Source organism: Curcuma longa, unplaced genomic scaffold (genome assembly GCF_044706935.1).
Source record: "Curcuma longa cultivar G26 ecotype Majalengka, Jawa Barat unplaced genomic scaffold, ITB_CL_G26_1.1 contig_21781, whole genome shotgun sequence".
Lineage (NCBI taxonomy): Eukaryota > Viridiplantae > Streptophyta > Magnoliopsida > Zingiberales > Zingiberaceae > Curcuma > Curcuma longa.
This window is the reverse complement of record NW_027431736.1, coordinates 5,289-25,255: the sequence shown is the minus strand read 5'-3', so window position 1 is coordinate 25,255 and position 19,967 is coordinate 5,289. Positions and strand designations below refer to the sequence as shown.

The 19,967-nt window shown below is 39.5% G+C and overlaps 3 protein-coding genes across 4 annotated transcripts; 2 read left to right on the top strand and 1 right to left on the bottom strand.

Annotated features, from left to right (window-relative positions):
* The first annotated feature begins 1,689 nt into the window (after positions 1–1,689).
* On the top strand, positions 1,690–7,523 carry LOC141817758 (glutamine--fructose-6-phosphate aminotransferase [isomerizing] 1-like). 2 transcript variants are annotated; one of them, XM_074705385.1, is made up of 8 exons: positions 1,690–1,831; positions 2,587–2,751; positions 5,509–5,776; positions 5,896–6,146; positions 6,220–6,334; positions 6,423–6,678; positions 6,755–6,923; positions 7,294–7,523. In XM_074705385.1, the coding sequence occupies exons 1-8, from the start codon at positions 1,727–1,729 to the stop codon at positions 7,375–7,377; spliced, it is 1,413 nt and encodes a 470-aa protein (XP_074561486.1). In that variant the 5' UTR covers positions 1,690–1,726; the 3' UTR covers positions 7,378–7,523. The 2 variants fall into 2 exon arrangements, with proteins under 2 accessions (XP_074561486.1, XP_074561485.1); XM_074705384.1 differs by having other exon boundaries at positions 5,509–5,830.
* A 7,796-nt stretch (positions 7,524–15,319) lies between these two features.
* On the bottom strand, positions 15,320–15,991 carry LOC141817755 (uncharacterized). Its single transcript, XM_074705383.1, has one exon. It carries the CDS (start codon positions 15,989–15,991, stop codon positions 15,320–15,322), a length of 672 nt encoding a protein of 223 aa, XP_074561484.1.
* A 2,655-nt stretch (positions 15,992–18,646) lies between these two features.
* LOC141817754 (pentatricopeptide repeat-containing protein At1g20230-like) lies at positions 18,647–19,760 on the top strand (the record flags this gene model as incomplete). The annotated part of the gene is given in 2 exon segments (XM_074705382.1): positions 18,647–19,069; positions 19,071–19,760. Coding segments are annotated over 2 exon segments (1,026 nt in total), but the record flags the coding sequence as incomplete, so codon positions are not given.
* Positions 19,761–19,967: the final 207 nt, after the last annotated feature.

Below are 19,967 nucleotides of genomic sequence, written 5' to 3'. Positions count from 1 at the left end.
ATTTATACGAGTGATTTTAATTATCTTATCTGAATTTTTTTGTCTTTAGTCCTTGTTTATTCCATGTTTTTTGGCAAGTTACTTTAAAGGGCAATGGATGAGGTAAGTGTCTTTATAAGCATTTTGTTTTTTTTTTTCACATTTGAGTTGGAAAAGAGGCACAATTAATCTCATTGTCGTTTTATTCAATCACTTAAATCTCAGTGCTTGATCCTACTTGTTTTTCATTCATGTTGATATTTAAATTGGTCTGTGACTTTTCTTTATTTCCTCCATGAGCCGTCTTATCTTGCTCATTAAATTCAATACAGAAAAATAGGGATGTGTTATTAATTAAAATCAGAAACAGAGTCCAAATAGTTCAGTTTATTCATTAAATATATCTAATTATTATGATAGCTTGACAATGCAGTGTCATTCATAAATTGATAGCTAGACAGACTCTTTGGTCCTCTGTGATGCTCTGACAGGATATCTTTCCCCATCGCATCTGTTATGGCATAATAAAGTATGGGTTTCTAAAGATTCATGTTTGAACCACTGGTTTACATCATAAAGTGTTGCTACATTGTCAATAATGAGATTGTAGCAAGCCATTGTGGTTAGAGGATATGATGCAATTTTTTGTAACCTCTTCATTGGTCTATTTTTTCCTCTAATCTTTTGATTAGCAAGTAATATGTTGCATTGCAATTGCCTTGGAGGATAGTTTTTTAATTTTGATATGTGTATATATTATTTTTTAATTTAAGGTGTGGTATAGCAACAATAATAGCTTTTGATCATTGATCTTTTAAGGTGTGATGACCTTGACCTAGTTACTAGTATGATGTTGTAATGTAATTGAATGTGTTCTTTTTGATCTACAAGGTTACCTGATTTGTTCTGCTTTATGCTCTAGAGCACCGAGAGGTCATATTAATTCATCCTGGTAGATACAAAACAGAAGTGGCATCTAATGTTCATATTTATACATATTTAATTAATCTATGTTTCTTATATTGTCTTATTAATTGGAAGGGGGGCCTTGGTGTAACGGTAAAGTTGTTGTCATGTGACCTTGAGGTTACGGGTTTGAGTCATAGAAACAACCTCTTGCAAAATGCTAAGTAAGACAGCATACAATAGATCCAATATGGTCCAATCATTCTCTAGGATACCACACTAGTGGGGAGCTTCGTGCATCGGGTTACCCTTTATATTGTATCATTAATTGGATGGATACCACCAAATTTTAGTTAAATTTGCATTCTTTTCCACAGATGGTGAATTGTAAACAAGAGTTTTCAATCAATGATTGGGTTCAGTGGATAACTAGATAATGAAGGATATGCACGTTCTATTCTATGTGATAGGCAATGATGGAAGCAGTATAATAGTAATCTCAAAATTGGTTCTCTTTCTCACTAAATCCACAATTGATGTTTGTATCAGAGCATCATACTTGCTACCGTGTCTTTGAAACAACACTGCATTAAACCCTTAGTATATCTTAAACAAATATGTCAATTATTAGAGTTAATATTTAGTGGGTTATTATGTTTTTTTTCAGCACAATAGATTTTGTCATTAGATATATATGTAGGAGTTCCATATATGGGTTTCTTCCATAAAATTAATGTCAATCATATTAACAAATTCCATCGAGAATCTTTCACATGTTTCTTCTGATGGTTTTGTTTCAGGTGAACAAACTGTCACATTTAGTCAAGTTGTTACAAAAGTCATGAGACAACTCGAAGGAGCATTTGCACTTATATTTAAAAGTGCACACTATCCAAATGAGTTGATTGCTTGCATGCGTGGTAGCACTTTGATCTTGGGTGTGAAAGTATGACTTCAGTGTTCTCTTTGCTCTTTAAGTTGTGGTTTTATGAATTCAAGGATGACTTTATACCATATTCAATTCTGTTTATTGTTGTTTTGTATTGCTTTCAAGTTGATAAAGAATAAGGATGCAAGACAGTCACCAGTGCATTATACTAACAAGGAGAGAATGCATTCTTTGTATTTCTGATCGCATTCCTCTAGGAAGCTGCTGGTAGGAGTTTGTTAAAAGTTTATAGGCATGGTGTTAATCATCCTGACTTTAAGTTGACAATCTATGGGAAAGGTGAGTTGATCATTTATAAGTAAATAAATACTCAATGTGCAAATGATGCTTCAAGAACACAGAATAAAGACCCAATGTGTTAATGATGCTTAAATAACTCACATCAGAATACAGGACCAGCAAATCTAGTGGATGCAGAGTTTGTTTTGGTGATGATGTCTCAAACCTGTATTAAATGAATTTGTTTGGATTGTATTAGATGCTTGCCATATCATCATTCAAGAACTGGGTTCTTGAAGATTTGGGCACAGAAGTTGTAAATCTCTAGACTTTAGCTGCAGCCTACGAGAACTGGGGAGATCAAACATGTGTTGTTAGTATTTCTCAATACAAGCATATGCCGCATTTCATGTTAATGACAACTTTGCTCCATTGCTGTCACCTTCATACTATTTTATCGCTCTGTACTTTTCCCCTATATTTTCCATTTTAGAACACAACCCTTCATGTTAATGGAAATGCATTTGTTTTAGGAATTGGCTGACGATAAAGTTAGAGGAAAGTTGTTTCACGATGTAAAAGATCTCACAAAAGATGAGAAGCCCAAAGAACTTTTTTTCTCTAGTGACTTGTGTGCCATTGTAGAACACACAAAAAATTACTTGGCTATTGAAGATAATGAGGTTGTACACATAAAGGTAATGCCTCCCATTTTCCTATTTGTTTGTTTTTATTCTTGTTTGACTTTAACTTTATAACTCTTTTGTATTTGCATTTTTAATGCTGTCTTGCTTGTTTTTAGCAATGCTTACACTTTCTTTCCAGTGAATTGGTTATCATCTTAAGTCTGATGTTGTTTTTTTCTTTTTTGAGAATTCCGTAAATCATTTCTTATTGATGTTCTTGAAGCATATAAATGTTACGTTTAAAGGAAATAAAACAGAAATTGCTTCCTTCAGTTTGAAGTGCTCTAATGTGGTTTAATCATGGGCTACATGATGTGGGTCTTCAACAAAATTAATCACACATCTCAATCTCTATTTTTGTGTATTTTCAACCAAATCATTCATGTATATTTCCATACATAGACACATAAGACTCTTCCATCATGTTAAATGTGTCATCTGTTAAATTTAAATTAATATTGACATTCATGATAATAATATAAATCATTATTGGTCTTTATTTTTAACTAGGATGATGAGGTCAATGTATATCAACTGTTTTTAAGCTAAATATGTCAATTCAATCTAATTCATTTGAACTCTACTTGTTGTTGAGTGCGTCTTACAGATAGAAGAGTCACGGATGAAGAGTAATGATAACTGAGCAGAAAACTAAATAGACAATATTATTCACAGTAAGTACTACATAGGCATATTGATATCTATAGTATGAGATAACATATTGAAATGATATGTATGACAACTGAAAAGTAATTTCTAAAGGTCATTCACAAACAACTGACAGCTAATAGATGCTTTTCCTTACGATCTGTAAAATGCTAGTTGAGAGTGTTGTTTTTTTTTTCTTTGTCATAGCTTGAGGCAAGAAAAAGCTCCTGTAACATTCTTGAGAATCAATGCAAAAAAACCTGATAACAAAAAACAAAATAAGTGGGGAGAAGCCATATCAAAATGTGACAAAGGTTATGGAGGTTGTACAGTTTTATTCACCTTGTTTTAAAATTGTAAATCCAAATAATAAGAGCAACAAATTGCTTATCCCTCATCCTTATGAGTCAGTTACACATATCCAGATATTGAGCTCTAGAAACTATCGTTGATTATTTTGAGCACAATCAATTTATGTTAAATTGAATTTCCTTTGAGCTTTGAAGAATAAGAAGATTATATAGAACCATATTTAAGATAAGCAAAACTGCTTAGGGAAATTCAACGAATGCCCGAGAGGTTTTTCAGCAGTTGGTAGGAGTAAGTAGGTATTGCAAGAGCCTCAAGGATAGGGTACACACTGTCTGAAAAACAAGGTGTAGGTCTAAATACTATATGGTGAATAATCTGTATCTAGTTATTGTTTGCTGAAACAAATGTATGTTGTACTTCAGTGAAAAGCATCTACACTCTTTCTGACAGCTAAAATGCTCACATACAAACTATACCTAAAAGGCTATGTGCTAGGTTCCTGGTTTTGGGATCACATCTACGGGTGACAACTTGCTGGAGGACCCAAGAAGGGATCTTGGTTTGATAAAGAGGGTTGGGTTGACTGCAAACTTATGTTGAAGAGATAAAGAAGAGGATGTAGAAGAAGAAACAGATACAAAAAGAGGCAGTAGATGAAGAGGAAGTCAAATGAATTGAAGACGCACATTCAATTTTAATTAACTGAATTGAAATTTCAATTGACATTGTTCCCATGCATATGATTCCCCCATAGCCACTTGACGTCAACCCTATCATGGAAGGGTTCTTGTTCTGTAGGATGGAAGAAGGGATTAAAAACATCTCATTTCCACTTTGTTCCAGCATCTTCTAGCTTGTTATTTTCAATTGCTTCAGGAATTTTTTTTAAAGTTAGAAGGCACATTACAATTAAAATCTAGCTCCTTCTGCCATCTCTGCTTAGGTAGGGTCTTTGACAAAGGGGTGGTGTCCCAAGTCTTTACAAGTGGGACTACTCCTGCTACAACTGGGTTAATTCAATGTCTTGGTTAGGCTAAAGAATAGAAAATCTTGCAAGGAGTCTTCCAAATGACCTTTGATATTGACAAACCACACTGTTTGATAAACTTTGGTCAGTTCCCCAAATTTAGAATCTTTCAGATGCCCCAAAGTAAAGGTTGTGATATCCCTTAAACTGATCACACATTAGCCTTGGTCGATCATTCACTAGCTTCATGAACTAGATCTAGGCGTTGCCTTGCTGGTTGAAGGAGCTGATGCTCACTTGATTAACTCTTTTGGATATGCTACTTGTTTGAAGACGCATAGATTCAATGACCAATGTGAAAATACCAAGTATTAGCATCAAAAGAAAAAGACAATAGTGTATGTAATGCCATGAGGAATAAAACAAGAATTGCAGTGAGAACATCAGTAAGAGAGATGTTCATGCGAAGCAATATGGTTTATGTTTGCTTTATGTGAAGAGAATGATTGTTTTCATGATGGTTTTTTTTTGTAGTGAACAAAAGGTCCATATAACCAATATCAAAAACAAAATTGTAGTTTTTTTTTCTTTGCTAACTCAGTGGCAGGTTAAGATTTGTGTGACTGGTGTCATGGAGATATAGATTATTGTTTTTAGTTTTTATTTTTGTGTTATATCATTAACCGCACGTATGCTTGGCTATACAACATCTACTACGTGATACCTTGTACTCTTCCATTTCAAAACTGAGAGCAGTAAATTCATTTGAGTTGATGATAGCGTGTATGCTTTAATGTTATTTGAATTAGTGGAGTAATTGTACCAATGTTTTTTTGTTACAGGATGGTTGTGTATCAATACTGAAGTTTGATTATGGAAGAGAGAAGCCTGCATCTGTACAACGAGCATTATCTGTGCTTGAGATGGAAGTTGAGCAAATAAAGAAAGGAAATTATGATCACTTCATGCAGAAAGAAATATATGAGCAACCACATTCTTTAACTACTACAATGAGGGGAAGACTTAAAGATAATAGTGTTGTTTTGGGTGGACTGAAGGAACATCTGAAAACAATCAGACACAGCAGAAGGATCATCTTCATTGGTTGCGGTACAAGTTATAATGCAGCTTTAGCTGCAAGATCGTTATTTGAAGAATTGTCTGGTAAATCTTGGTTTTCATTGTTTTTGACTACAAGGTAAATAGTCATTGTCTCTCTGATTTCAAAGGTATCCCTGTTACCATGGAGCTGGCAAGTGATTTACAGGACAGACAAGGCCCAATATATAGGGAAGATACAGCAGTATTTGTCAGTCAGTCTGGGGAAACTGCTGATACCCTCCTAGCTCTTGAGTATGCATTGGCAAATGGGGCATTATGTGTCGGTGTAACAAATACTGTTGGTAGTACAATAGCTAGAAAAACACATTGCGGTATTCATATCAATGCAGGATGTGAGATTGGTGTTGCTAGTACAAAGGTGTGAGTGAGCAATTTTATTTTCCTTCACCAATGTGGCATATTTTGTGTTCTTGATGTTTTCTTTCTGTCAGGCATACACAAGTCAGATAGTTGCCATGGCTATGATGGCACTGGCTATTGGAGCTGACAGGATATCAACTCAAGCAAGAAGACAATCTATAGTAGATGATCTTTCAAACCTACCAAGTATGTTCTATCCTGCATGGCATTCTGTACAGGATTATGGAAGATGTTCAGAAGAATACTCACCTTTTCTTTTCTCGTCTTCTCGCAGACAAAGTTTCAGAGGTTCTGAAACTTGATGGTGAAATGAGGGATCTTGCCGAGTCTCTGATAGATACACAGTCTCTCCTTGTGTTTGGAAGAGGATACAACTATGCGACTGCTTTGGAGGGTGCTTTAAAAGTGAAAGAAGTTGCACTCACGCATAGTGAGGGCATGCTTGCTGGTGAAATGAAACATGGTCCACTGGCTTTAGTGGATGAAACACTTCCCATCATTGTCATTGCCACACGAGATGCTTGCTTCAGGTTTGTATGTTTGCCATTTTTTGTTATAATGCTTAGAAAAGGCCTATTTCCTAATTGGTCTGTTACTTGCTATCAGTAAGCAACAGTCAGCAATTCAACAACTTCATGCACGTAAAGGGCGTCTGATAATTATGTGCTCAGAGGGAGATGCATCGTCTGTAAGACCTGTGGAATCTTGCAAAGTCATTGAAGTACCTCGAGTTGCTGACTGCTTACAACCGGTTATTAACATAATTCCATTGCAGGTAATAAGTCCATTGCTTATAACTCTTAACTTGTTTCCTTTTGATCTGAATCATTCACTGCTAGTAATATAAATTACCATTGCTTTAGTTAGGTCCATTTCTTTACATTTGATTTTGCGATGCTGGATGGAGATTTTTTTGCTAATGAAACAAGAATTAAAGTTAAATTAGCACTAGTGATTGACCATTCATGTGGAAACAAGATGATACATTGTTCCTTTTGTTGGGGATTTAGAAACGTTGAACATTTTGCTGGGTTTTGATATTATTATGCTTGCATTAGAAGATGATATGCTATCCAATCGCATCAAGTGATACTACTGTCTTTATCCCTATTGTATAAACATGTTCTTACAATTTCATGTTTCAGTTGCTAGCATACCATCTAACAGTGCTGCGAGGCTTCGATGTTGACCAGCCAAGGAATCTCGCCAAAAGCGTAACGACTCAATGAACAATGAATGGAGGATAATTTTATCTCTGATTTTTCTTTTCTCGGACACTATCGCAGAGTCATTTTTTACAGAGATGTTTGTTCTTCGGTTTACTTGTATATTTCTACGCTAGATTAATTAGTTACCATCATCGTCTTCAGTGTTCTGGGTCTGGCTATGTTCATAAAAGATGTTTAATTCTTGAAGTTAGTTTCCCTGTTGAAATCAATTGGGCTAATTTTCCCTCAAGTTGTCCGAACAAGACAAAGGTAAGGTTCTCATAAATGCTGGTGCCAATGCGCAAGAAATTGCTCACCTCATGACTTGGGGAGCCGTGGCGATGAGTAGCAGAGACGCATCGCATCATGTCGACTCAAACAAGCCTAACACTTAATTTCCTCATCCATCCAAGCAATGCGTAAACTCTGGCTGCGTGCCAGCATCCACATCAACCAGAAAGGAAATCCAATGGCAGGCAACCGACAACATCACCACGTGCCTGCATGGCATGGCTCCATTGAAAACAGCAGGCCAGGGATCAATCAAATTGACCGGTGCCTGCATTTTTCGATAGCTTCTTCACTGCTATACATTCAAGGCGGCGTCGGCGTCGGCGTCGGCAGCCATTAATCGGTATGGTGATGATGGATGGCTCACTAACAGGAAGGGATAGTGTCTGGCATGGCAAGTGGTCGTACTAATGTCCGAAGGAGATAAGAATACGAAGGGAAGGCATCAGTTTAAAATATAGAGATTTTTGTTGTGACCGTCGAAGATTCGGAGAGATGACGCATGGACTTTGACTCCTTGTTTGGCCACTATATTTATTGATAAAACGTAGTTACTTACGTGTCGTTATTATTGCGATAAAGATAGATTAAATTGGTGTATTAGAACTAAATTTTAGCTATGGAAGGAAGGGAGTTGAACAATATGGTGGAAGCATGCTAAAAGGTAAATCATTTTCTGAATAGTTTTATGCAAAAGCTACACATTCTAAAATATTAATTGACTGATATATAAGATACTTATGACTCTATTCCAGTCCTACACTCTTACCAATGCATACAGAGAGACCGTAATCAGAAGATCAATCTCCTCATATGGATAACCGACTTCTTCAACTAAGGTCAGCACTCCGAGCTATCCGACCTCCCTCCTTTTATGCTTTGAGATCTCTATCTCGAGCTCGATCTCTTGGGCTCCCTACTTGACTCATGGTTCAATTATGATCTCTTGAGCTCTCCCTACTTTGGCATTATGGATTTGATAGTGTCCTTCTTCACTCGGTCGGCTCCTCCTCTCCCGATGTTTTCAAAGTTGAAGCTATGACCATCTCCTAGCTAGTTAAGATTCGATCGCCTATGAAGTAAAGCACATCAACAGGTCGATGGTGTCAGCATGACCTCTTCGACGATCAAGTCAACACTAAGTCAAGAAAGGGAACTCGCAGAGATGCAAGAGAGAGTGAGTGCCTAGGAGAGAAGAGTTGTCTCCGCATGCAAGAAGAAAATTATTTTTTCATTTACCTCTGTTGATCATTATATAGCCTATAGAAGAAAATTTGTATGTACGAAATCACATGCCCACCAACTGTCCATCTGAGAGGTTGTTAGGGCACAAAAGGGTCAAGGGACATTGAACCACTCCCCTAACATGATTTAACAGAATCTCCTTGTAGGACACCACATACCCACTGGCTATCCGCCTAAGGAGCAGTTAGGGCACCAAGGGGCGACAGTTGTTGAACTGTACCTTTGAGAATCTTCACGTAGGATGACATGTGTTCGCTTGAGGGGCGGTTAGGGCATCAAGAAGCAACAACCGTTGGCCGTACCTTGAGAATCTTCACATAGGATGATACATGTCTGCCAGTTGTCAGTTTAGGGGGCAGTTAGGGCACCATGGGTGACAATCGTTGAATCGTACTTCTAACGAAGTTGGGTCATTGATCAAGTGTCACCTTGTGTGCTAGTTGCTTCGCTAGGGTGGGTGTTTGCTAGTCGAACGTCAAGTGCTCGGGAGAGTAGGGTTAGAGCATATGTCCCGAGTCCAAATGAGGCGTTGCTCGTCGAACGTCGAGTGCTCGGGAGCGCAAGCCTCGAGCATCTTCCCCAAGTCTGAATGGAATGTTGCTGGTCGGACATGGAGTGCTCAGGAGCACATGCCCTGAGCATCTATCTAGTGTCTGAGTAGAACATTGTTGGTTGAACGCCAAGTGTTTGGGAGTGCAAGCTTCAAGCATCTGTCTCAAGTCCGAGTGGGGCGTTGTTGGTCGAACCTCGAGTGCTCAGGAGCGTAGGCCTTGAGCATCTGTCCCAAGTCCGAGTGGGGCATTATCGGTCAAACATCGAGTGCTTGGGAATGCAATCCCCAAGTGTTTACCCAGATCCGAGTGGGACGTTGCTGGTAGAACGTTGAATGCTCAAAAGCACAGGCTCAGGACATCTATCTCAGGTCTAAGTGGAACGCCACTGGACAAAGGCTAAGTACTCGAGGAAGGAAACTGTATCTTGGATCCAAGTGGGATGCCACTAAACGAAGACTGAGTGTTGGAGGAAGGAAATTGATTGGTCAGAAATGCTCGAGCAATGAAGTCAAACACTCGAGAATAACCCCAGATACCATCAGGATCTATACTAGATATGAGCTTCCTACAATTCACATCTCCACAACTCACCATCTACAAGGCCTAACAACCTCAGGCTTTAGGGTTTGGATATCAAATACATTCTATTCCTAATTTAATTCTATTCTCTTCTATAACATCGTAATGACTTAAACATGAGAGAAGATCGCATTGTCAAATGATTCTGACGTTAAAACAGTAGTTCTTCTATCATTTTGGCATGAACTACTTGTCTATTGCTCTTTCTTAGTAGGCCATTGACAATAAAACAAACTAAGAGAATAATAATAATAATTTTACAAATTAAGGAACTGAAGTAGAAATTAAGAGAGAGAGAAAAAAATTTGAATAGATAATAAATTAAAGGAGAGAGAGGAACTGAAGTCTTCTTTTTCTAGTTCAAGGAAAAGAAGTCTAACATTCATTAAATCCATCTTCCTTTAAACCTTTCCTAATTTTTCTATCTCCCTTAATCATCTGCATTTATCGTTTAATTTTATGAAAAAACTAGTTTAAGAGATTAAACTATTTTTTGATCATTTAATGAGACAATCTACCAAACTCTTCTTTTTATAGGACCTCTCCGCTGTGAAAATAGGAAATACATGGGGGTTTTTAGAAGAAAGACCCTTTATTTTTTTTAGAAGGGTTATTTTGGGAAAATCGTGTCGCATCCCTTTTCCGGACGGAGCTTATATGACAATTCGCCCCTTCTCTTGATCTCATATCACTATTCCGGCGGATTAGGTCAATTTCCAGCCCGAATTTTACCTTCCAAGTGAGTACTTCTCTCTCTCTCTCTCTCTTTCTGTGCACCAATTTGTCTGAGCGTTCTGGCTAGCGCTGTTTGTTCTTTGTTTCTGGAGTTGGGTTCTGTTGGTTAGTTCGACCTCTGTCGTGTTTGTTACTCGAGTTGCTTTCTGACGAGCTCTTTGTCAGTTTCGGGTCTGAAATTCTAGCTCCGTTTTGGCATAATTGTTTCCATTTAGCGTTTTTATTTTTTTGCTTCTCTTCAATTTTCCTGTAGAAAGGTTCTTTCTTGCTTAAATTTGAGGATTTCGATGGGATTTGAGTTTAAAATTTTCGGATCAGTGGTCATCCGTTTTCTTTCTCGATTTGCGTTCTTCTTGCGGTTTGTTTACTGATCATTTTTAGGGAACTTTGTCCCCTGTGCTAGATCTATGTTGTCCGGAAACTTGGACGGGAGGGAAACGCATAAACGGAAATGGAAAACGACGTTTCCGATTTTTTGAAACGTCGAATACCTAGTTAAATAGCCTTAACTTTAATTTAAAAGAAATTAATTAAATAAATCTAATGTGGATGAGGTTTAATTAATTAAATTCTAATTCATTTAGTGTTAGGAGGTTTAATGGATTAATTAGTTAGTGGATGAGGATTTTTGGATTAATGGCTTAATGGTATAAATCCAAACTCATTAGGAACCGTTAAGAAATATTATTAAAGAAGCTACATGCCCTACCGGTTTCCCAATCGCGATTTTCGTTCCCAATTGCGCCGCAGCCCCTTTTGTCTCTGTTTCTCGCCGTCGACGCCGACGCAGTCCCTTTTGTCTCTGCTTCTCGCCGTCGACGCCGACCGGAGGGGCTGCCAACGCGAAGCCGAACCCCACCTTCACCTCTTCTCCTCTCTATCTTCTGCCGCCTTGCCATCGCGCTCAGTCGCAGATCGTAGCCATCACCGCGTGCTCCCTGCTGCTGCCGGGAGAAGGAGCCGCGCGTCTCCTTCCTTCACGAACCCAGGAAGCGCCGTCCCCTCTTCTCTTCTTTTTCCCCTTCCTCGCCTTTCCTCCACCATACGGCCCCGACGACGCCGTGTCTGCTCTTCTCACCAAGCCCCGACGCCGCTACAGCCTCCATCGGCCGTTTCTTGTAAGTTTCTACGGCTGGAAACGTTTCCGAACGTTTCGGAAACGGGGACGGCAGTCTAAACGCCGTTTCCAGACAGCATAGTGCTAGATGTTATTGTTCTTTAATCGTTTCTTTTGGGTTGAAGATGACTCCTTATCGCTAGCGGCACCAATATTTGTTGCTCGTCTAAGTTTTCTTATGAAAAGTACTGAACCTAAGATTGATATTTTTTCTTTTCGGTTCTCAATTGTTCGCTACTTCTAGGTTTCTTTCTGATTAATCCTGAAATTCAATTTAGGCCTTGTAATGATAATTATTTTTACCATCGGGCCTTTTTTTTGGCTGTGTTTACTTGGAATTGAATTTTGGTTGCTTGGATGGGATTCTAGACTTATGTATTAATGTTTCATATATTTTGCAAAAAGTAAAAAATAATTCTTTTCTTTACAAAGCTAATTAGATCTCTGCTAATTGACCTTGCATCTACTCCCTTTCTGTTTGCTTGTTAATCAATTTAAAATTTCTCTTATGTTATTTTAGATAATTTTTAGATATATTAAAAGTGGAATCTTATTTTTTGCTCATGATTCTGATCATTTTTTTTGTAGATTTATTGCTTCAGCCTTCCGTTTCTTCAAATAGTTATTATCACAGTTTAATAAGAGAGCTGCTTTTCCACTCCCTTTCCTCTCCTCTTTCAAATGACATTTCTATCTTCTTATTAAAGGGTTTAATAAGAAGATAGAAATGTCATTTGAAAGAGGAGAGGAAAGGGGTGGAAAAGCAGCTCTCTTATTAAACCCAATGCAGAACCCTAACCTTCCTGATACCATTCAATAGGGCGAAAGCCGAAGCGTATTGGGAGAGATGAGTGGATTCATGGGGGCGTTATGGGGAACGCGGGCGCTGGAGATCATACAGCGGTTCAACTCCGCCGGGAAGCCGTGGAAGCGGATCAGAATCACCGGCACTCGGAGGAGCAACGCCAAGAAACGCCTCCGCCGCATCTGGCAGGTGATTTCCCATTTCCCTTCGACTGTAGCATCTCTATCTTGTTGGTATTTTTTTTAGAATTGAGGTTCTTCCGCCATTGAGAACTGAACGAGCCCATCAAAATCCGATTTTGGTAGAAATTGTCTGGTCATCATCGGTCTGTTTCCATCTAGGTCGAAATTTTTACTTCCATTGACGATGCCAGGCCAACCATTTTTCACACTAGAGTAACCAGTTTATTAGTGCTATTGAGATGATTAACTTAATGTTATTGACTTAAATTGTATGAATGCTAATCAAGCTAGATTATTCGGAACCTACTGTGGTATTATCATTTAATTCACAATCACTGTGGAAATTCACTTGTCTCTCTGTTCTTTTGTGAACCTTCTCTTGGCCATTTAGAGTGAATCCTTCCTTCTTCCGTGAGTGAAGGTGCCTCCTCATGAAAATTATATCACCACAAAATGACTGATAAGTCAAATAGTTACGAAATAAAGGATGTTGACAGAAAGGAGGTTAATTTAATGATAATGATTGGTCTAAAGAACAAGGAAGATGGTTGTGTTAAAAAAGACAAACAATTGGTACATTATTCTTGACTTAAGTGTTACTAAAATAAAGCCATCGAAAAGCTTTGAAAGAGAGGGGGCATGCATATCAAATGGAAGTTTAAGCATTGAAGACCTCGTGAGAGTTCATCATGCTATCACAAAATATGTTTATATTTTTTAGAACTATATGCGAAACAAAATTCTATTGAATAAAATCATAATCCTCTAGGAAGTAGCCATGAAAAAAGGAACAATCAATGCCTAATATTTTGAACTATCCCTTGAGTAAGTATTCTATTCCCCTTGGTTATCACATAGATAAGGCTCAAGTTCCTTAGCAGAGAAAAAGAACCGAGTTGAAGCATTGAACTATTAAAAAACATAAGGTGATTGATGTGACACAGATTTAGCAGAAAGATAAGATCTACTGAGAGGTTGTGCACTTTCGCATTATAAGGTACTAAGAAACAAAGTTTCATAGTGCTCAAGAACACATATAGAAAGTACTCTGATGGATTGGAAGGAAATTATTAGTGATATCTAAATGTTTTCACTATTTGTTTTTCGGATTTACTGTTAAGGTATTGGACTGAAACTATGGACTCAAATGAAAATTATGAAGTATGTTTTTGTGTTCAAACGAGAAACTAACACTGGATAATTTCATATTAAAAAGCTTTTTAACTATTCATTTGGTAACTTTCTATGAATTAAAAATCTAGAAATAGATGGGACTGTACTTTGATTATATGTTTCGTTTATTACTTCTAAGTTTGTACTTTTGCTTTTGCTCATATGCTACTCATCTCTGATTGTTTTTGTACTACTTTGGCTTTGGGTATTATTCTTCATTTCATGAACTTTATCATTCAAAAATATTTGTAACTACCTCTAAACATTCATTTCTAAGAGTAAATTTACATAATATCAGTCCCTAGATGTATTTTTTTTTTCAGTTTTTTTCTATAGAGAACACTATTAGAGTACTTTAAGCAGTTTTAATTTCAAATAATATGCATTATCGGATTTATTCTGCTAAGGAAACTATTTGAGGTTGACCTATGGATTGCATCTCACCTTTGAAGTGCTTAAGAAGCCTATATTAATAGTACCATTTAGATCTTTAATCATTTTCATTACACTAAATTTAATTTCTTTGCCTCCATCTTTTCTCTGCATCTTCAACTTTTAGCAATTTTACTTGTTGGGTGCCTTCTAGTTTGTCAATACCATCTTAAAATATCTTCTCATATTTCATCATGCATTGATGCTATCCACAATCAATGCCTAATATTTTGAACTATCCCTTGAGTAAGTATTCTATTCCCCTTGGTTATCACATAGATAAGGCTCAAGTTCTTTAGCAGAGAAAAAGAACCGAGTTGAAGCATTGAACTATTAAAAACATAAGGTGATTGATGTGACACAGATTTTGCAGAAAGATAAGATCTACTGAGAGGTTGTGCACTTTCGCATTATAAGGTACTAAGAAACAAAGTTTCATAGTGCTCAAGAACACATATAGGAAGTACTCTGATGGATTGGAAGGAAATTATTAGTGATATCTAAATGTTTTCACTATTTGTTTTTCGGATTTACTGTTAAGGTATTGGACTGAAACTATGGACTCAAATGAAAATTATGAAATATGTTTTTGTGTTCAAACGAGAAACTAACATGGATAATTTCATATTAAAAAGCTTTTTAACTATTCATTTGGTAACTTTCTATGAATTAAAAATCTGGAAATAGATGGGACTGTACTTTGATTATATGTTTCGTTTATTACTTCTAAGTTTGTACTTTTGCTTTTGCTCATATGCTACTCATCTCTGAATGTTTTTGTACTACTTTGGCTTTGGGTATTATTCTTCATTTCATGAACTTTATCATTCAAAAATATTTGTAACTACCTCTAAACATTCATTTCTAAGGGTATTATTCTTCGCAACTGCAGCCAGCGAAGACCGCCGCAGCGGCGCCACAGCAAGGAGAGGCCGCGATAGGAGGCGTAGATCCCGGACAACGACAGACTCTCAAGCGGCAGCATCACGATAGAGTTTTCACCGTCATCGTCATCATCAGGAAGTTCTTGGATACTGGGGCGTTTGGCGCGGGAGCGGATGAGGGAGAAAGATTTGAGAAAGGGGAGGGCGGCGAGCCAGCGGAAGGAGAGGGGAAACAGGGAGGCGATCTGGAGGGAGGTGAGGGAGGCGAAGGCGGCGGCGGATGATTGGAGCGCGGAAGGGGAGACCGGGGCGGCAGGGATGAATCTTAATCGAGTGAGGCGGCGGGTGCAAGCGGCGGAAGCAATAGCGAACACTAGCGCGTCGGCGTCGGCGTCCTCTTCTTCCTCCTCGCGATCGGAGACAACGGTGAGGTCGGAGACAGAAGGGTAGTGGGCGAGGATGGAGGAGAGCGACGGTGAATTAGGAAGACGCGTACGGACGGCGAGGGAGAGGGAGGTGGTGGAGGAGCGGAGGAGGGAGAGCCACCGCTTGGATGCGAGGGAAGCGGAGGGCGCGGCGGACGGCGACAGACGCCGGAGAATCTCCTGCACCAACTCGTCGCAGAGCACCGCCTCCATCACGCTCTCTGTGGGCTCCCCCACCGAGGGCCGACTTTTCTAGGCGAAAGCACAGAAGAGGACAACAAGATGGGGACGTCCACACTCCGACCGCAAGCCGGTCGAGAAGCCTCACTCGCTCACGGATCTTTGCGATGACCGCCAAGGCCACGCTGCGTGCTTTCACAGCTACCCAATAGCAAACCCGTGTCGTCATTGGGTCATCCAAGATGGGACCGAGTCCCGCAGTGCTGAGATAAGAGGTGACGTGGGCATAGCCCTCGACCGGCGATCGCAATCGCGACAGCCGGCGCGACGCACATAATTTTAAATAAAAATTATCAGATAATTAATTAAATAGTTTTATTCATAAATTATTTGTAAATATTAACCAATAAAATTTTATTATATATATTTTTATTATCTAATAAATATAGATAGAACTGTCAAACAAACCAATTCATGATGGAACATGACAAGTCAATCTACTAAAAATCCATCAAATGAGGAGACATAATGAGCCAGCCTACTAGTTTGGTGGGGTAAACAATCTCTAATCCAACCTAGCTAAAAACGAGTTGCAGATTAGACAGATCAATCCATGAGCCTATCAAAAAATAAAATTTTAAAAATTTTAAAATTTTTAATTTGGATGAGGTAGTTTACATTACAATTGGCACACCGTGTCATTCAAAAATATGATATTTCGAGGTAGTTTACATGAAACAAAGCTCCTTCCATCTAGCATCACTATAAGCAACACGGCTCAGGATAAAAAAAACAAAGAGATAACACAAAGTGCATTAACAAATGAATATATAAGAGAGCAACTTCTCCTTGAGCATTTTATGTAGCTTGGAAATTACTTTAGGTCAAAGGAACAGGGCAATTGTCACGAGCTTGATTTTGAGGTCGAGTCCACATTTGTTGGAGCATTGGTGGAAGCCTAGGGAGGGAACTTCTGAGAAGCAAAAGGATTGGTCAACCCCAATCCCTTTGCTCTTGTGGGTTACTAAGTATAAAATTGGATACATTTTGGCAAAATCATCAGATCTGACCCGTCGATCCTTTGATCCAACCAGTCGACCAATGACCCAGGACATAGCCGAGCCGAATGCCTAATGTAATTTCTTTGACGACTACATCTTCTGTAAGTTGCTTCCACTGAGAAGCACAACTACATTTATCCAGATATCGTTCCTGTATTTTACTACTCTTCTGCACAAGGTAAAATCTGTCACCCCAACGACCCCACACGATAGGCACCAAAAAGATGTTGGCTTGCCATGGCAATCAACAACCTTTCTCTTCCTTTCTATCCACAACCCTAGCCTCATTCTCTACTTGGTTGAGACACTCACCTACAACATCATGCTACGGTAATTGTAGATTGGTAGAGTAAAACTAGAAATTTCACAATGGCAGAAAAAGATATGCAAATTTTAGGGTTTGCCCAAAAGAAACATAAATTTTCTTTGGAATTGAAAGTGCCGATAAAATTTACCTCCAGAAGTCTTCAACAGTGAAGAAGGTGTGGATTCGCCGGATTGCTTCGACTTGGACTGGGGTCAGGCTAGAAGGTCCACGGATGCTCAAGGACGCGCCATCAAGCAGCTGCAGCGCAGCTGCAAGCGGCGTCATCGACGCAATCAACAACCTTTCTCTTCCTTTCTATCCACAACCCTAGCCTCATCCTCTACTTGGTCGACACGCTCACCTACAACATCTTGCTACGGTAATTGTAGATTGGCAGAGTAAAATTAGAAATTTCACAATGGCAAAACGATATGCAAATTTTAGAGTTTGCCCAAAAGAAACATAAAATTTCCTGGGGAACTGTGCTGGTGAAATTTACCTCCAGAAGTCTTCAACAATGAAGAAGGTGTGGATTCGCCAGATTGCTTCAACTTGGACTGGGGATTGTCGAACCAGAAGGTCCACGGATGCTCAAGGACGCGCCATCAAGCAGCTGCACCGCAGCCGCAAGCGGCGTCATCGACGCAATCAACAACCTTTCTCTTCATTTCTATACACAACCCTAGCCTCATCCTCTACTTGGTCGACACACTCACCTACAGCATCATGCTATGGTAATTGTAGATTGGCATAGTAAAACTAGAAATTTCACAATGGAAGAAAAGGATATGCAAATTTTAGGGTTTGCCCAAAAGAAACATAAATTTTCCTGGGAAACTGAAAGTGCTGGTGAAATTTACCTGCAGAAGTCTTTAACAGTGAAGAAGGTGTGGATTCGCCAGATTGCTTTGACTTGGACTGGGGATTGTCGAACCAGAAGGTCCACGGATGCTCAAGGACGCGCCATCAAGCAGCTGCAGCGTAGCACAAGCGGCATCATCGACGTAATCTCTTCTTCCCTGATCTCTACCGACGGATCGCCTTCCCTTCCCTGCTCTACCGCCACCACATCTGCGCCCTCCGCCATTGCGCTTTGAGATACCACTAGCAGAAGCGAACGTGTTCGACGAAATAACTCTGTTACGAAGTGACACGAAATATATAACGGCACGACTCAAACCGATATATCGGGATAGTTATTAAACGCAAATTGCTTTTCTCTCCCCCTGACACCGCACCCCCTTTCCTCTCCTCTTTCTCCCTTTCAAATGACATTTCTATCCTCTTCTTTTTATTTATTTATTTATTATTAAACCAATCATTGTGGACGTGTACGTGGACAGTTCCCTCGTCGATATGTATGCCAAGTGCGGCCGAATGGCCGATGCTCGGGTCGTGTTCGACGTAATGCCGATAACGAATGTCGTCTCTTGGAACGCGATCATCGGAGGGTATGCAATGCACGGGTTGGCGAACGATGCGATCGAGATGTTCGTTTCGATGAAGAGGCACAGGCAGAAGCCAGACACTGTGACCTTCATCTGTGTGCTCTCCGCTTGTAGCCATGCCGGGCTATCGGAGAAGGGAGATCACTTGTTCGATGAAATGCACAACGAGCATGGGATTGATGCTGCCGTTGCGCATTACACGTGCATGGTGAGCTTGCTCGGTCGCGCAGGGCGGTTGGATGAGGCTTATGAGCTGATAAGGAAGATGCAGAATGAAGCAGACAGTTGTGTGTGGGGGTGCATTGCTCAGTGCTTGTAGGGTTCATGGTAATGTTGCACTGGCAGAGGTTGCGGCGAAGAGACTATTCGAGTTGGAGCCTACGAATGCCGCAAACTATGTGCTGCTTTCAAACATCTATGCGGCCAAAGGAATGCTCGAAGAAGTTGAAAGGGTGAGGGAGATGATGAAGGTGATGGGCGTGAAGAAGAACCCGGGATGCAGTTGGATTGAAATAAGAAACAAGGTGCATATGCTGTTAGCTGGGGACAAGTCTCATCCCCAAATGAGCCACATTAGTGAGAAGTTGGAGAAGCTCAGTGTGGAGATGAAGAGATTAGGTTATCGCCCGAGCACCGACTTCGTCTTCCAGGATGTCGAGGAGCAAGACAAAGAGCACATTCTGTGCGGGCATAGTGAGAAGTTGGCAGTGGCATTAGGACTCGTAAACACTCCCGCGGGGACTTCGCTTCGAGTGATAAAAAATCTCGGCATCTGCGGAGATTGCCATGCCACAATAAAATTTATCTCCATGGTTGAGGAGAGGGAGATACTTGTGAGAGATACAAATCGGTATCATCAGTTCAAGGGTGGAAGTTGCTCTTGTGGTGACTATTGGTAAGCATTGCGGAAACTCTTATGACCGACCGACTAACTTCCAAGTTTTGATGCCCTAATGTTGAGCTTTTCTGCTACCATTTGTTGCCAAGTTACACTACTGGAGTAATGTTGGTGCAATCTTTGCCCCAAGTGCATTGAGTTTCAATGTTTGGCTAAACCATGTTTAAAGTTAGGCAATACTTGTGATCTAACATGTGTGATGCAAGTTTGCAGGAAAGTCCGTAGTCTTGGCAAAGAAAAGTCCAAGTGGGTAGTCTTGGCAAAGAAAAGTCCAAGTGGGAAGTCTTGGCAAAGG

Excerpts from the sequence above, each read along its gene's own strand:
- LOC141817758 (XM_074705384.1), top strand. The coding sequence starts at position 1,727 with ATGAGACAACTCGAAGGAGCATTTGCACTTATATTTAAAAGTGCACAC. Across the intron at positions 6,335-6,422 it reads TGATCTTTCAAACCTACCAA|ACAAAGTTTCAGAGGTTCTG; the intron begins GTATGTTCTATC and ends GTCTTCTCGCAG. Across the intron at positions 6,679-6,754 it reads ACACGAGATGCTTGCTTCAG|TAAGCAACAGTCAGCAATTC; the intron begins GTTTGTATGTTT and ends ACTTGCTATCAG.
- LOC141817755 (XM_074705383.1), bottom strand. The coding sequence starts at position 15,991 with ATGGAGGCGGTGCTCTGCGACGAGTTGGTGCAGGAGATTCTCCGGCGT.